This window comes from Eucalyptus grandis, chromosome 2, assembly GCF_016545825.1.
Source record: "Eucalyptus grandis isolate ANBG69807.140 chromosome 2, ASM1654582v1, whole genome shotgun sequence".
Taxonomy (NCBI): domain Eukaryota; kingdom Viridiplantae; phylum Streptophyta; class Magnoliopsida; order Myrtales; family Myrtaceae; genus Eucalyptus; species Eucalyptus grandis.
In genome coordinates this window covers 4,427,693-4,444,702 of record NC_052613.1, presented here as the reverse complement: position 1 = coordinate 4,444,702, position 17,010 = coordinate 4,427,693, and the positions used below count along the sequence as shown (strand labels likewise).

The 17,010-nt window shown below is 40.0% G+C and overlaps 3 protein-coding genes across 4 annotated transcripts; 2 read left to right on the top strand and 1 right to left on the bottom strand.

Annotated features, from left to right (window-relative positions):
• Positions 1 to 2,384: 2,384 nt before the first annotated feature.
• LOC120290276 (wall-associated receptor kinase-like 10) lies at positions 2,385 to 3,079 on the top strand. The gene is made up of 2 exons (XM_039306147.1): positions 2,385 to 2,514; positions 2,643 to 3,079. Exons 1-2 carry the CDS (start codon positions 2,385 to 2,387, stop codon positions 3,077 to 3,079), a joined length of 567 nt encoding a protein of 188 aa, XP_039162081.1.
• A 656-nt stretch (positions 3,080 to 3,735) lies between these two features.
• Positions 3,736 to 6,119, bottom strand: LOC104442341 (60S ribosomal protein L13-2). Its single transcript, XM_010055740.3, has 5 exons — positions 6,032 to 6,119; positions 5,145 to 5,260; positions 4,897 to 5,030; positions 4,259 to 4,417; positions 3,736 to 4,157 (listed from the first exon to the last, which is right to left on the bottom strand). The coding sequence occupies exons 2-5, from the start codon at positions 5,248 to 5,250 to the stop codon at positions 3,936 to 3,938; spliced, it is 621 nt and encodes a 206-aa protein (XP_010054042.1). The 5' UTR covers positions 5,251 to 5,260; positions 6,032 to 6,119; the 3' UTR covers positions 3,736 to 3,935.
• Positions 6,120 to 11,079: 4,960 nt separating this feature from the next.
• LOC104442343 (probable polyamine transporter At1g31830) lies at positions 11,080 to 16,352 on the top strand. Of its 2 annotated transcripts, none has more exons than XM_010055741.3 (2): positions 11,080 to 11,434; positions 14,433 to 16,352. In XM_010055741.3, exons 1-2 carry the CDS (start codon positions 11,276 to 11,278, stop codon positions 15,894 to 15,896), a joined length of 1,623 nt encoding a protein of 540 aa, XP_010054043.2. In that variant the 5' UTR covers positions 11,080 to 11,275; the 3' UTR covers positions 15,897 to 16,352. The 2 variants fall into 2 exon arrangements, with proteins under 2 accessions (XP_010054043.2, XP_010054044.2); XM_010055742.3 differs by lacking the exon at positions 11,080 to 11,434 and adding an exon at positions 13,614 to 13,814.
• Positions 16,353 to 17,010: the final 658 nt, after the last annotated feature.

The window sequence follows — 17,010 nt, the reverse complement described above, 5'->3', positions numbered from 1 at the left end:
TATGAAACTAGTTTGGACCGTTTCTTAAACTGAAAGGTGAAATACGGGGGGGAAGGAAGAAAAATAATTCTCCTCAATCGGAGGATTGGGCCATGCGACACTAACATGTTAAATAAATAACGTAATCATTTTAACCCAAAGAGTTAGCTGACAGGTAGGATGGCCTCCAATAGAGCTCTAGGGCTCTCACGTCGTGGTGAGGCACAACTTAACCGCCACTGAGGATACACAATGTTAATTTCTCATCAGGCTAGCGATCATACTAAAGAGTATGGGGTTCTAAAAGTCTCAATATTATTGCCAAATTTATAACCAAAACTTTTTAATTGTGTAAATTAAGTCTTAAACATTTTCACGTTTTAGTAATTGAATCCATCCAGTCAATTTTGATTGAAAATTACTAACGCAAATATTAGTAATCCTATATGACATGACCAAAGTGTTGATATAGATAATTTTAAATAATATTTTAATATTTTTCGATTTTATTTTTATTTTTTTTTTTATTTTCCATTTTTATTAAAAATAAAATAGTAAAGTAAAGTAAAAAAGGTAAAGAAGGAAAAGAGAAGAAAAAAAATTCAATAAAAATAAAAATATATATATTAAAATATAGGGTTAATACATTGAAAAACCCTAAATCGGGTATACCCGTGACAAATTTACCTCAAACTATTTTTTGACCACCAAAACCCCAAACTGATATACCTTTGACAAATTTACCTAAACAAGTACACTTGTGACAAATTTACCTTTTGTTAATTTTAGTTAAATTTTCTTGTTAAATTATAAAGTTAAATAACACGTGACAATTGACCGATATATCAATTTGGGATTTTACACTGTTTGTCACGTTTATAATTTTTATGATTTTTTTGTGGTATTAATCTAATTTTTTGGAGGGTATATTAGTCACAAATTTATCGGTTTGGGGTTTTTTGTGGTCGAATAAATTAGTTTGGTGTAAATTTGTCATAAATATACCGGTTTAGGGTTTTTTATAGTTAGTCGAGTAAATTTGTCACAGTGTGTCCAGTTTGAGGTTTTCATGGTAAAAAAAATAGTTTGGGGTAAATTTGTCACAAATGTACCAGTTTGGGGTTTTTTAAGGTAGTAACCCTAAAATATAATTAAAAAGTATCCAAGTCAGCATCTCACGTCAATATCGGTTATATCACGTAGGATGGCCAACATCCACGATAGTAATTTTGAATCAAAATTGGTCCGATAAACTTACAAAATTTGAAAAATTTTAGAACTCAATTGTCACAATTTAAAATTTTATGACTGAATTATTGCCTTTTGGACAATTTACAAAAAGTATATGACTCCACTTATCAATACTTTAGGGAGGTTGACACTTTTTCATTGGACTTGCTATTTCGAAAGTTTTTATTGATGCAATATTGGAAAGTAGGTGACAAGGATGAGGAGAATTGTATGAAAAGTTTTAAATCTATTGTATTACGAATAATCTAGTACTAAACTTTCTATTTTAGTCAATTTAGTTTTAATATTTTTTACAATATTTGAATGTGGAACATCAAACCAATTTGGGTCATAAATCACTTATATGAATTTTTGTATTTTTAAAAATAAAAATAAAAATTTTGTCCTTTTTTCTTTTCTTTCTATTTTCTTTTTTTTCCTATTTTATTGTTCATCTTCTTCCTCTACCGATCGCTCAGACTCGGCTATGGCTGGTGGAGGAAGAAGATGAACAGTAGATAGGAAAAAAAGAAAGAAAGTAAATAAAGAGAAAGAAAAGAAAAATAGAAAAAATTCAGAGACTTAAAAGCTTGCAAAAATCTTTCCTATCAACATTGCCTATGCCATGTAGGTTAGTTAATATCCATGTCATTGATTTTTGGTCTAAATTAGTTGGATGGACAATATTAAAAAATAATTAAAATATTTAGAATTAAATTAGCCAAATTAAAAAAAATTAGAATCGAATAACCGTCATACAATATGTGTAGGATTTTTAGGATAGTTTTTCTAACATGGAATTCTCTCACTAATTAACTCATCTCTCTCTCTCTACTCACGGCACATCACCACCTAATTTGAGTCTATTTATTCTTTCCAAAATTAAAAATGGGATTAGCTGGATGCTTTTTCCTTCCTCTTCCTTCCTCTTTGAATTGAAATTTACTTTTAGGAATAAATTGTTATTCTCACAATTGATCAAAAATTGTTATCCAATAATTTCTCATTAAGTAGGTCCTCATTCCTTACCCTCCATCTAAAATTCACGAATTAACTTTTCAGGGACGAGCTTTGGCGTCTTGTCCTTGATAATCGTTGCAGGATGGCTGTATCTTTGCATGAAGAAGAGGAACATCCTCAAAACGAGGGAAAGATATTTCCGACAAAAGGGAGGAATGCTACTGAAGCAACGGCTTGCTACAACCGAGGGTGATGTGGATTCAACCAGAGTTTTCTCAGCTGAAGAGCTCATATCTGCGACCAACAGCTACGACGAAGAGAGGACTCTCGGCCAAGGCGGTTTCGGTACGGTGTATAAAGAAATCTTACCCAGCAATCGCGTCGTTGCCATCAAGAAATCCAGAACAGCCGGCGTCGATAGGTCGAACATAGAGCAATTCATCAACGAAGGGGTCATGCTCACACGGATCCAGAGTACTTTGAGAGCGGTCACCTCACGGAGAAGAGCGATGTCTACAGCTTCGGGGTGGTCCTCGCAGAGCTCTTGATGAGCAAGAAGGTCGTGGATCTGCAGAGACCGCAGGAAGCAAGGAACTTGGGCACGTACTTTGTTCTCAACATGGAGGAAGACCGGCTAAGCGATGTCCTCGACCCTCAATTGGTAGAGTCGACTTCGGATCAGATAAAGGGGGTTGCCGAGATAATTAAGAAGTGCGTCAGCTCGAGAGGTGAGGAGAGGCCGACGATGAAGGAAGTCGCGACTGAATTGGAGGGTTTGAGGAAGCCTTCGATGCATCCATGGCTGCACGAAGATGTTAACAGCAAGGATGGTCGCGAATGCTTGCTTGAAGGAACATCCTCGGACCTCTACCCTCCGCCACCAGGCCAGCATGTTGATGGTTGGGATTAAGGATGATGAGCGAAATAGTATGGAGGGAGCTATGATCACGTCGAAGGACTCCCACCTACGTTGAGTTCGCGGTTTACCGGCATGAACGCACTTAACAGCAGGAGCTTCGCCATCTCCGCTTTCTTACGTTTCCGGTCTTTTGCTTGAAATCAAGAACATCTTCTTCATTGTCTTCGATATATTTTGTAAGAGTCGTAAGAGTTGCCTAACGAAGTGAAGCAAGTACGCGTATAAAGGCCGATCCAGGCTAAGTTTTACAGAACATAGAGGCCGATCCTGGCTAAGTTTTACAAAGCACACTTCATGACATTAAAATCACATTACGGTTTGCATCAGGTCAATCTGCCATATTAAAGCCTGAAGTTCATAAACTTTGAACAGATACCGATCTTTGAGGAAAACAGTTCCCCTAGAATAATTCTTCCCTACTCCCATGAGATCCAGTTACCATGAATCGTCCCTAATTGCAAGGGCGGTTCTAACAGCTATAGCAGACCATAGCATCTCTCTGAAAACTATTTTCATCCAGCAGCACTAGAGCCCCACAAAAATTACATGAAATTTTGCAACTGAAAGAGCTAGGCCATAGCCAAAGTGTTGAAAAAGGTATGCATGTCTCAAAATCGCAAGTCACCAGTTAGGTTTGAGCGATTAAAAAATGAAAGTGTAGGCATATGCATCATTCCATTCAAGAGTTTAAAATAGATACGCTCAAAATTCCAGATTCATCAATCAGGTCTTTCCAATGTAATGAAACAAAAGACGTCTCAGAAAACGACAGCAAAATACAAATTCTCCAAAGTAGGATAATCCTAAGCACCTTTCTATCAGCGAGCTGGTAAACTGACAAAACGCTCTACTTCTTATCTTCCTTCTCAGCTTCGGCCGCCTTCTTCATCCTCGCACCGACATGGCGTGTGTTCATCCGCTCCACACGGAGCTTGGCATAAGCATTGAAGGATTTCATCTCCTCAGTAACCTTCACAAGCTCAACTGCTGGCTTCTCCCTCACAATCGGCATGTAGCTACCTTGGACTTGAGTTGCAGATGCCAACTCTTCTGCAGTGGAGTCACCAGCCTGTAGAAATAAATGGCAAATTAGTATTCAGCAACCATAGAGGTTGGACTCGACAAAGTACTATAATGATTTGATGAAAGTAATTGGCAGACCAGGTTTACCTTGAATTTGCGAGCTCTTCTTGGGAAGACAACCAACTTAGCCTTGTAGGTCTTCAGCCTCTGCACATTAGCTTGAAGGCCTTCTAGGGATCGGTTCTTCCTTCGGTGATCCACAGCAATTCCAATGGTTGGAGCCAATTTCTTGGGGATACCTGCTGACTGAAATACCAAAGAAGTTCCTGTGTAAGTAAAAGCAAAAAGTATTCGGATTTCTTCCACAAACGCACATAAATAGATAGAGTCTCAGCTAAACAAGCTCAAATATTTAAAGTAATAAGCATCCAATCACCCAAAAAAGACACATGCAGAGCCCCAGGACTGACAAAGATCAGTCAAGAAAACAAATCAACAAGATGTTTGCTTCGCTTTAACATGCCCTACTTTTCCAGGTGGTCATGACTCAACAATATTCCATCAACATGGATCATAAAATCAAAATACAAGATTGCTCCTTCTCCGACTTTCACCACAAAAATAATTAACTTTCAATTGCATCCCTATGTAACTACCAACTTTGCAGTGTAAAATGAGTAGTAGAAAAGAAAAGCTTCCTCCACAACAAATTAGCACAGGTTAAAGGATAAACATATAAAAATTCAACAAACAAATGGAATCCATCACAAGACAATAAACTCGACCTTCAGTTCTTCCAAAGAGAACCCTTTTCCAGCCCTAACTTTCATGTTGTACTTCAGAGTTTGACCATGAACAACAGGTCTAAGAGGTCCAGCTGTAGGCCTTGGGAAAATCTTCACAGCCTTCTGTTGCCTCGCTGGAGATAATAACAGACTATGTAAATTATAAAGGCAGAAAAAGATCCACCAGAGAAATTAAATGCTAAGAACTAAAGCCAGGTTTCCAATCAACATCTCAGCAACTAATTTACCTTGGCGTCTCCTCGATTTCCTTGCAGGCTGGTTGAACCAGGTCTTGACATAGTTCTGCCAGTGCTTCCTGAAGTGCCCACTTGGCACAACGTTGTTATGCTTCATGATGGCTTACCTGCAAAACAAAAAATCACATGAAAATGGTATTCAGCAAGAAAAATATAAAGGGTAAAAGACGCCCAAATATCTACGAGGAATATTTAAGTCTCAAGAGGAATGGGTATTTCACAGGGGATCAATAGTCGGCGAGCTCAAACGTCCACACAACACTTTCTCCAGAGAAAAATAAAACATCGGAACAACCCCAGATCGAGTCAGACATGCCTCTTGATGAACAAAAGAAAAACTTTAGAAACCACACCGAGCCTACGAACAGCTCGCACCTCAAGCAAAGTGACCCAATGAGAATGACAGAACACAACTCTCGTACCCAAAAGATCGAACCTTTTGCATATTAAGTAGATGAGACTTGAGACACATAACAGGCCACACCCATCACACCATTTCTCGGTCAGTCACCAAAACCCAAGCAGCATCAACACGTCACCGTCCAGTGCTCGCCATGCGAATAACAGCCCGAGTCCAACGGATTCTCCCATAACTTACAAACTTTCAAATCACCAGATTCAACACCCACGACTCGGAAAAGAAAACAAAGCGAGCCACCGTAATTCCAAGCAAAATGCACAAACCCACGAGCTTAATCTATACCCACGACAAAACATGCGCATTCACCCGTGATCCGATAACGAGCGTCGAAACGCCCCCACAAAAAACACAAGAGCATACTGGGCATGGTTAAGCATTCGAAGACGACGACGAACAACTAAACGGAGGAACGCAAGAACGAGAATCTGACCGCGGCGGAGCCGCCCGGAAAGCTTACCTGGGAGGAGACGGAGGCGAAGGTCGAAAGGAAGAGCTGGCTCTATGTCTGGACTCGGCCGCCTCCCCGCAGGAGCACGCCATTATGTACTGAAACCCTAGTCCTCAAGAGTGTGCCAAATTACCGAAATGTCCCCGCTATGTAATATGGGCCGGGCCAGGTCGCTCTCTCGAATTGGGCATCCAATGTGCCCCACCAGTTTCGGTTAGCCCGGATCTTTCAGTAGCCCATTTTGTCGATTTTCTTTTTCAGAGTCAAGACTTCCCCGCTGCAACCTTCGACAATTCTCACTTCAGCTTCCTTAATCTGAATAGTGGGTTCGAAAAACATAATCTTAGGCAATGCTTTGTTTAATTTTGTATGATGCATTAATGCTGTGCGACTGTATAGTGATGATTGGAATGAGAAAAATATATTTTTAAAGACGTGACGTATACATCACGTGACAGTGACACGTGGTGTAATCGACCAATCAAAGATGAAATGCACGTACATAAGATGCCAATTAAAATGATATTCATTGACTATAGGTCAATTACATCGCATTATTACTATCATGTGACTAAATAAGAACTTTTTGATTTTTTTTTTTTTTTTTCTCTTTTCTTTTCTTTCTCTATTTTTCTTACAACCTCACCCACAGACCATTGCTAGGCAATGCCCTTGCCTATGGCCAACAAGAGCATCATGGCTCTCACCTAGACCAAGCGAGGGCGTCACCACCCTCACCCTTGTTGGCCAATGAGGGTCTATGGTCAATGACCTCACGAGCCCACACTTGAGGGGAAAGAAAGGAAGGGAAATTAAAGAAAAAAGCAAAAAGGTATAAAAAAAAATTAAATTTATCTATATTAGCACAAACTATGCCACATAGAATACCCAACATTCATGTTAACGATTTCCAATTGAAATTGGTCAAATGAACTATATTGGCGAATTGTCAAAATGTTTATGATTACATTAATAAATTAAAATGTTTATGACTGAATTAACACAATATAATAGGTTTATAACCTTTTTCAGTAGTTTCCCTATAAACTTGTATCCTATTTCATGTTTTCAACTAACGTGATAAGAAGAGCACTCTCCGCCATGAATGCTTCAAAACTTTGCACGTAATGAATTCAGTGGAAAAGAGGAGGTCAATCCAAAGCGAGAACAATGTTTGTTATTAAATATAAAGTCTGAGTAATCCATTAAGTTGGTGCTGAAATTATGCAGCTCGTTTTAGACTCGAGAAAAATCCCAGAGAGGAAAACGCAGGTTAAAAGGACCAAATGAAAAGATAAGACAAGCTCCACATGTTAACCAACATCATCGATAGTGTATTTTCATTTAGGGACTGTTGCCTTTTTTCATTTATCTTTATAATGAACAAATAAGATCGTCTCTTTTTTTATAATTTTTTGAATTACTAACCGGAGGTGTTCGGCCCAAAGATTTCACAAGTAGATATTGGTCGGTCAAGACTGGTGGGTATGTAGTGGGCTTCATGTCAACCCAAATTTTGTCACATGCGAGCGCTTAGTGTTGGGTGTCGGCCCATTGACCCTAAGACGTGGTGCAATATGGGTTCATTGACTTTAGCAAACTTGGACCGTCGGATCAAAAATAGGATATAGTTATAAAACCAACCATCATAATGAGTGTCCCTTAATTTATTCACACGAGGCAGCAGACTCTATATCGTTTGCACGAAGATCCTCTCTATCTTTTGACACGTTCATTTCCTCCATCAATTCACATTTCACCTGGCAGCTGCTAGGAAAATTTTCCAAAAGAGTTGTAAAGTCATTGTAATTGTCTTAATTAAGTCATAAATCTTTCAATTATTTTAGTTTGGTTCTAAACCTATTCACATTTTGTGAATTGGTCCATATGGCAAACACTACGACCCTCACCGGCCAAAATGAAAGGAAAATAATGAAGGAAATTGTAAAAATTGCTCAAGTCAACCAAAGCAAGTAGTAAGCACTTGACCAACGTAGATTAGTCTACCAATTGCCACATAGGGTGGCTGATATTCATATCAGCGATTTCCAATTAAGGTTGGTTAGAATGACTCAATTGGCAAATTATGAAAATTTTATAATTAAATTGGTACAATAAAATGTTAGGTTAGAATTGGCATACAAGCAATAGGTACTTATCCATTTAATCTCGCCTAATTTCACCTAGTCTTTTTAGTTAAGTGAAAGTTCAACTCTCCTTTTTTAGAAGGTATGAAATCTGCCAAAACGGGATCGGGTTACTTGGCCAAATCCCGTGGGGATATCCCTATTTTACCAAAAAGGACTTGCTTAGGTCCTCAGCTCTCCTTTTTGAGAAGGTATGAAATCTGCCAAAACGGGATCATCTTCTTTCCGGTTACTTTTCTTTAAAAAAAAGATTGAGAATAGTAGAAGATAGATGCAGGCAGCAGTGTTTAAGGATTGAAACGGGGTTGGATTGAATGCTTGTGGCGATTCTTGGACTCGACATGCACAATGTTCAAGGCGAGAGAGCAATGACAAGAGGATGATGGAAGGGTAGCAGGGTAGCAGCTAAAGGCGCTACCGAGCAATGGCGAAGATTAATGAATGAATGAAGGAAGATGAAGTACAGTAGGTGAGGAGGCCCAAGTTCGGCAAGGTTTTCCGGAGAGGCACTAGTGAATGTCGTTTTATCTTATTGATGCGTCACCTAATTGAAGCTAGAAGAGCAATGAGTGTTCTCAAAAGCGTTAAATAGAAGTCAGCATTTGATTTTCCATTAATTAAACAAATGAAATTTAATTGAAGTACTTGGTTGTACCATTTTTGTAATTTCTAGAAGTTTACGATAATACGTTAAATTTCGGGACTTGATTGCAAACTGGGTATAATTTTTTTAACCTGTGATCTACGTATCCTCATTATAAAAAGAGTTTCACAATAAGACGTGTCTATTTTAGATATCTTGACGACAACAATTTTGTCATAATCAATCCAACGGTTGATGCTGACGAATATTTGATTAAACGGTTGACAATAAACACCAATCGAGTGGCTAAACTGGATTGCAAACTGGGTATGATTTTTTTAACTTGTGATCTACGTATCCTCATTATAAAGAGAGTTTCACAATAAGATGTGTCTATTTCAGATATTTTGATGACGACAATTTTGTCATAGCCAATCCAACGGTTGATGCTGACAAATATTTGATTAGACAGCTGACAATAGACACCAGTCGAGTGGCTGCCAATTAAAATGCCTAGATCCAATGGCCCACAAGAGACATTGGAAAATTTGTCACACGCACTAGTCATTGGATCTTGGGATTCATACAAGTGTATATGTTGATTTTCATTATGATCGATTGACTTTAAAATTTTACCACAAGGCTCGCTCGGGTGAGAGAGACACTGAGCTATGGCTGTGTTAAAACTTCATTTATTGGCGTCTCCCATCATTTAATGAAGTCAGATCAATTCGACCGACCCATACCAATATCCATTCGTGCGTGCTTGAACTTCGCTGCACAATTGAATTCTTTCATGTGTCAATAATCCACAGATGGGCGTGACTTATTTTTGAGTCAATAAGAAAAGAAAAAAAGGGGGAGTTCTTAAACGGAAATAGTGTATTCAAGCAAATTTCAATAGTTTTCAACACAAGGATAACTAGATCAGACTAGAGGGTATAGTAAAATTCCATAACAACTGCGGTTTTTACAACAACATCTAGGGGGCTGCTTGGTAAAAGAATTGTTATCTTTGGTTGTTTAAGGCGATGGAGTTTGGAAATATTCGATCGGTATCAAACACCCAGATAATAATGCCAAAGTTGTGCTGGACTCTATTCAATAATGGCAACTTATATCCACACAAAGATCAACTTATATCCACACAAAGATCAAAGGGTTGGTGAGAAGCTACTATCAACTGTTCCTACTCGGCATGATGAATTTGCTTTATCTAAATGGAGGAATCCGATTAAGAAAATCGCCATTTCCAAAATCAGCAGTCAAAACTGTGCCGACGCTCATCATAATGCATTCGCATCTGCTGCATATCAAAGCCTGGCAAGTAAAATCCAAAGCCAACCATCACATTCAAGCTCCTGCCATGGCAATCCAGCACAATGGGGTGCGGCCGGGCCACCAAGCGCTAGCTAGCGATCGACGACTTCATGAGAAAGGAAAATGCAAACGTACATAATTTGATGAGAGGAACAAGAGAGTTATGAGCAGAAACGGATGGCAAAATGATTAAAAATACCATCGAATCGGTTGGTTTTGGAATTGCAGTTAAAATGATAAGATGCAACTCGATGTTTTCAATAGCAGAGAATGGTGAAAGGGTTTTGAAGTGGAGCGGCGACGATTTTTGGCATGTTTTTCTTTTTTAAATTCGAGCACGGGCAAAGAGATCCGGTTGCTTAGATTCCTGTGAATCACGCTACTAACCATATGAATTGGTTAAGAAGATACTTTTGGCATGAATAAGTGGCCCCGATGTCTGATAATTTCCGCATAATTTGTGGGATTTTAAAGAGTGATCCCTGGAAATCTTTATGCACCAATCACCGACCAACTCGGGTGCTTAGCACATCCAATACGAAAATGTCACGTTATGCGATCGTTTTCTTTCTATTTCACTGTGCACCCGAAATTTCAACGAAACTCCCCTCCATGTACACGAGGGGAAAAAAATACGCATTACATACGAAAAGAAAAAGGCGAATAGAACCCCTCGTGGCAACAAAAAATAGATATTTCAAAAATTTGATATGCGTAGAAACTCAAACGATGGAACTATTATAATCTAAAAAACATATAAAAATGACAGAGTTGACAAAATTACATAATTGTCACGTTAACTTCTTTTGAATGACCACTTTATTCCTAACATGACATTATACAATAATGATTCTCATTGATATCGTGCACCAGCTTTCAGGAACTTTATTGTTAAATATTAGAGGTCAAAACCATTTTCTGACTTGTTTCGTCATGAACAGATGCCCATATGCATCATGGACATATACATAAATAAACATATATCCCTCCCTCCCTCCTCCCTCTCTCACTATCCTTATCCTCCTAAAGTAAAATATCTCTCTTTTTCTCTCTCTTTCTCTCTCTGGGTATGCGTGTGGAGTGAAGATGGCCTTTGCTGGGTTTGCTTCATCTGGCCTTCTTCCCTTCCTGATATGGTGAGAAGGAACCGAAAGGCGAAGAAGAATACGACCCATCACTGAGTCCCGGGAGTAAGTACAGGAGATGAAGGCAGATGCAGAAGCTTCGGGTTCGGGCCCACAAGAAGCAGCCGAATCACGGCAGAGCACCAATACCACCACCGCCACTGAGGCCGTTCGGCGCTCGTCGCCGCCTCGTCCAGCTGGAGCCGCCCCGAACGGCAACACCGATCAAGACATCGAGGTAATGGCATCACCCGAGCCTCTCGATCTCTTTTACAGCTTCATGACATAACGACCGCGTCTCCATATATCGATCTATCGAGCATAGGCAAGTGCAAACGCAGAAGGGATGATGATGATGGTGAGGGTGATGAGTTTTCATTTGCATCTTCATGATGTGTGTTCATCATTTCCAGTTTTATGCTGTTACATTGAAAGAGATAGGAGAAAGGGATGGGGAAGGGCCGGCTGGTTTAGAGATGCAGATTCATCAGGAAGACTTTTCGGGCAAATTTGACTTGCTTGCATTACATTGCATCCTGCACATGGTCTTGACATAAATATCGCTCGTGCGTAACATGGGGTAAAACTTTTTAATTCGCAATAGGAAAAAAAACAGTCATCCATGTCCAAAAAAGTATATATTCTGAACATACTGCACAGGCCAAATTCCAGATCATGAGATCACGCTATCATTTACGGCAGAATATTCCCTAACCATTCAAAGATATGGAAATAACATAACCATAAATTTTCTTAAAATTCTTCGATATCTAAACTTTTCTTTTTTTATTTGATGGGAAATTTAGAACGGGCATGTTTGGTTGTGGTTCTTGGTCTGTATGATCTACCTAGAACTATAAGAGTTCATAAAATTAAAATTGTCAAATTGGACACCATCTTTACTCTGAAAATGGTATCTAAATTGTTTCATTATCAGGTCACATTCAGTGCCCCTGAGCTTGATGTAGAACTCGGAATCTAAATGCCAGAATAGTCAAACTTAGAGCAATCAGCAGTTCGATACTGTACTAACTACCAAAAGGAAAAGTCCACATTCAAACTCTCATTTTGAAGCTTTGATTTTTTGGTTCTTCGTCCTTTCTGGCCTGACACTCGAGTTATTTTATTGGACCACGCGATGGAGGTGACGATTGATTATTTGAAAGGAGGATCGTACGACGTTTGATTTGATGCTTCTTTCGAGAGTTGAAAATTGGAGAGACGACCAAACTCGTAAGCAAAATCGAGCTGACTCCCATAATTCTGGTCTTAATTCTACGCCTTATCCTTTAGATGAGGCCTCGCCAGCTTAGCTCGCCTCGTTTTATACGAAGTGTGTCGAGACAAACCCTATGGAGGAGAAAAAGATGGATAGGTAAAATTCATAAAATAAACAGATAAAAATGTCTTACGTGCTTAGACATGACTTGTATATTTTAAATGCTTACGAAAATAATTGATATTATTGCATCGTTCTTGCCTTCAAATTAATCATAAAAAACAACGACATGTGAGGAAAAGAGAGTTGGCTATTAATAAGGTGTTAACTTATATGGTAATGAAATTTGTTCCTCCTTCGTGATCTTGGATTTAAGGTTGGATCGGGGGATGAATTAGTTGGTCCTAGTGATGCATTATTATATGGATTTTGTGTGGATTCACACGGCATCTGTTTTTTTATTTAATTTAAGGTTACTTGTTTTAGTGAAATAAATTACAAATTCATTTTAATATAATCTTAGAGATTCCATCTAGTTTACTACGGAATGCATTGCTTTAAGGAAACAATTAATTACAATTATGGACTTTAGTAAGAAACCTTGATCCTCTCAACCATAGGATATCTCGATCTATCCAGGTTTAGGTTCAAGTCTCGAGAGCATTTCGAGATTAGTCTTTGGAATGCATCGAGTTGATACTGGGAAGTGCGCTCCTAAGATTGTCCGTCAAGACATGGTAAGATATGTGAAAACTAATGCAAATATTATTGAATCATTAAAAGGAAATGACGAAAACAAAGCCGACTAGACGATATGAGATCACGATATCTATTTGCATATGCATAAAAGCAAAAATATACGCTTACTTTTTTGGCCAGCATTTAGAAAGTTATTCAAATCTTTAAAAAAAGAATCAAAATGTTATATGGATATTTTACATGTCGTTTGAGTCTCATCAAAGTATTATTAGACATCGCGAATTTACAAAATAAATAAATAAAATGCGTGAGCCGTGATGAGGAAAGCGAAAGAGAATCTAAAAAAAGTGGATAATGGATCCATACAGGAAATAACAATAATATTCTTAAACTAGCAACTAAAAATTCGAAAAGGAAAAAGAAAAGGCTTCCACCGAAACCGAAAGGACAAGGAGGAGGAGGAGGAGGAGGAGGAGGAGAGGAAGAAGGTGAAAGAAAAGAACAAAACTTGAGGGTCACGCACTGAGAAAAGTTCAGGGAGAGAGAGAGAGAGAGAGCAGAAGAGGGCGCGGAGAGGGAGGGAGAGAGGGCGGGGGACGGAGTCGGGGATGCGGGAGCTTCATCGCTGCGGCTCTACGATGGCGGAACCCATCATTTCTTCGTCCTCGATCCCGCCTCTTCGATTCTCCTTCCTCTCATGGTTCGTTTTCATGCACTCTCTCTCTCTCTCTCTCTATCTTGACTCCCTCTGATTTCCCCTTTTGTTCTTCCTTTTGCTTATTGCTGGTTTTGCCTTTCGTTCGTTGGGCTTTCGTTTCTGGGTAATCCGGTTCGGGCGTTATCGTTGTTGCTCCTGTCTGGGTTCGAGAGATTTCGCTCACGATTGCGTCGCCGGCCGGTGTTTCAGATCTCTGCCATGGCGCTGTTGTTTAATAGGACTATTGGGTCGTTTCTGGGGTCCTTAGTTTGGCTGCGGGATTGGGGATATCGTCGGCCTCTTGGGTTTAACTTTACTCCCAATTTGAGTTGTTTGCCTTCAGATTCTGTCTCTCTGTGGGGCGAGTGAGATGTGACCTCCTGTAATCTGTTCGCTAGTTTGGAGTCGAATTGCTTCTTCAATTGTCGGAATTCGCATGCAGCTCTTGCTTCGACGGGTGTTTGCAATTTGGGGCGTGTCGATTCTCGATGTTCTGCTCTGCTTATCGGGGGGGAATTTCCTGCATGTCCTTACGTTTGTCGTCTTTAATCGGGGAATGTTTTTGCAATGACAAAAGAATCATTCTTTCTGGTTTTTTTGGGGTGCTTATATGGAATGCAGAAATTGAGGAATTCAGCTGGTAGGCAAGCTTCTATTCCTATGGGGGAGTCCAATGGCGCAAGTTATGTGACCATCCAAGAAGTGCCTTCTTCGCCTAGGGTGGATAACTTTCGAAAGGTATCGGTCCTTCCTCTTATTTTCCTCATCTTTTATGAGGTCTCCGGTGGTCCTTTTGGGGTTGAGGATAGCGTTGGAGCTGCTGGTCCTCTCTTAGCCCTTCTGGGATTCTTGGTCTTTCCGTTCATATGGAGTGTCCCTGAGGCGTTAATCACAGCTGAAATGGGCACCATGTTCCCCGAGAATGGTGGTTACGTGGTATGGGTTTTGTCTGCGCTCGGTCCCTTCTGGGGATTTCAGCAGGGCTGGATGAAGTGGCTTAGTGGGGTCATAGATAACGCCTTGTACCCAGTGCTATTCCTTGACTACTTGAAATCGGGGATCCCTGCTTTGGGTGGCGGGTGGCCTCGGGTAGTTGCAGCATTAGCTTTGACGGTGCTTCTTACATACATGAATTATAGGGGTCTGACCATTGTCGGATGGGTCGCGATTACACTAGGGGTTTTCTCGCTTCTCCCCTTTGTGGTTATGGGGTTTCTGTCGATACCCAAGTTGGAGCCGTCTAGATGGTTGGTGGTCAATCTACATGATGTAGACTGGAATTTGTACTTGAACACACTGTTTTGGAATCTAAACTACTGGGATTCGATAAGCACACTGGCTGGAGAGGTCAAGAACCCGAAGAAAACTCTTCCAAGGGCTCTCTTCTATGCTCTGATCTTGGTTGTTCTCGGATACTTTTTTCCACTTTTAATTGGAACTGGTGCTGTTCCACTTGACCGTGAGCTTTGGACAGATGGGTACTTCTCCGATATTGCCAAAATCATTGGGGGTGTTTGGTTAAGGTGGTGGGTCCAAGCAGCCGCGGCCATGGCCAATATGGGAATGTTTGTCGCTGAGATGAGCAGCGACTCTTTCCAGCTATTGGGCATGGCTGAGCGGGGCATGTTGCCTGAATTTTTCGCCAAGAGGTCTAAACACGGAACCCCTTTGATTGGAATTCTGTTCTCGGCTTCTGGCGTGATTCTGCTTTCATGGCTGAGTTTCCAAGAGATCGTTGCTGCAGAGAACTTCTTGTACTGTTTCGGGATGATCTTGGAGTTCATAGCATTTGTGAAGTTGAGGATTAAGTATCCTAATGCATCTAGGCCTTTCAAGATACCGGTTGGGACAATTGGAGCAATCGCTATGTGCATTCCTCCAACTATACTAATAGGCATTGTCCTTGCTCTTTCTACCCTCAAGGTTGCAATTGTGAGCCTCGTGGCTGTGGTAATTGGTTTCATAATGGAACCAGCTCTCAAGTACGTTGAGAAGAAGAGGTGGTTGAAATTCTCAGTCAATTCCAATCTTATAGATCTCAATAATGACACTAGTCAGGAGAGCACTGTTTCGTTGGTGGATTAGATCACTGGTCATCATTTCATCATATGCGAAAGTCCAACAAGGCAGTTTCATCAGTTTGATGCAAAGACACACTTCAATCTAAATGCTTCACTTGCGAGTTCATGCATTTGGAGAAAATATTGATGGAGAGCAAACATGCTCAAAAGCTCTTTTATCTCAAACTGGCTTTGCATGGCAAAGCTCTGCCAGCCGTGGCAGAATCTATTTTATCGCTTGAGTTTTAGAGTGATGATAGATGAGGGAAAAATTGGTTGCCAAAAGAAGAATAGGCTAAGCTTGTTTAGTTTGTATTTGTAATTTTGTAGCCTAAGCATCCATCTCAATGCAGCATCAGAAGAAATATTTGAGAATTATTGATGTAGTTTTATAAATATCATGTAGAGATCATCATGGTGGGTTGTGTTCAGCTTACGCCACTTGTGATGGTTTTCCAGTGCAAATACTCATTGAAGTGAAGCAATGATAGTATTGCCCAAGCCCAATCTTAACCAACAACCTAAACAAGAGTTTGCATGCTCTTGGTCTGATGATGTCACATGCCGAGGGAGCAGCCCATCGAGGCAAAATAAGAGTAACCAGAACCTAGGAAGAATCATCTGGTCTAATTTGAAATGCAGACGCCAACCTTCGAGACTCCATAATCTAAATGGTTTGCCATTTCGGAACTACGTAAAGGATCGTCTTGTGAAGAAGTTCCTTGTCCCCCATTCCTTCATTAACAAGAAGTCCGATGGAGGATTTGGCAAGTTGATCCATCGATAATCCTTTCGAAGAAGATGGTGACAAGAGAATGGCGAAGTTCAAGATAGGGCCAGTCATCGACGAACATTTATTGTTAGTCAAACGAGGAGAATGAATAATAATTATAATAATTGAGGAGCTCTAGGCTATGAACTGTTGAAAATTCATTTCGATGTCATCAAGAATACCACCGAGAAACCACAGACACTGCATTTCACTTTGGATAAAGCTTTGTGAAACCGGATGGATCAGCAACTAATCAGCCCAGATCAGCCAGGACAGAATGTTGGAAACAAAAGTAAATGTCTGTCAAATCCCTTTGGATGCGAGGGCAGATCTAGACATTCGAATCATAGGACAAATGCGATAGCAA

Excerpts from the sequence above, each read along its gene's own strand:
- LOC104442341 (XM_010055740.3), bottom strand. The coding sequence starts at position 5,250 with ATGAAGCATAACAACGTTGTGCCAAGTGGGCACTTCAGGAAGCACTGG. Across the intron at positions 5,031-5,144 it reads GAAATCGAGGAGACGCCAAG|CGAGGCAACAGAAGGCTGTG; the intron begins GTAAATTAGTTG and ends TATTATCTCCAG. Across the intron at positions 4,418-4,896 it reads TCTCTTTGGAAGAACTGAAG|TCAGCAGGTATCCCCAAGAA; the intron begins GTCGAGTTTATT and ends TTGGTATTTCAG.
- LOC104442343 (XM_010055741.3), top strand. The coding sequence starts at position 11,276 with ATGAAGGCAGATGCAGAAGCTTCGGGTTCGGGCCCACAAGAAGCAGCC. Across the intron at positions 11,435-14,432 it reads ACACCGATCAAGACATCGAG|AAATTGAGGAATTCAGCTGG; the intron begins GTAATGGCATCA and ends TATGGAATGCAG.
- LOC120290276 (XM_039306147.1), top strand. The coding sequence starts at position 2,385 with ATGCTACTGAAGCAACGGCTTGCTACAACCGAGGGTGATGTGGATTCA. Across the intron at positions 2,515-2,642 it reads TCTCGGCCAAGGCGGTTTCG|AGTACTTTGAGAGCGGTCAC; the intron begins GTACGGTGTATA and ends ACACGGATCCAG.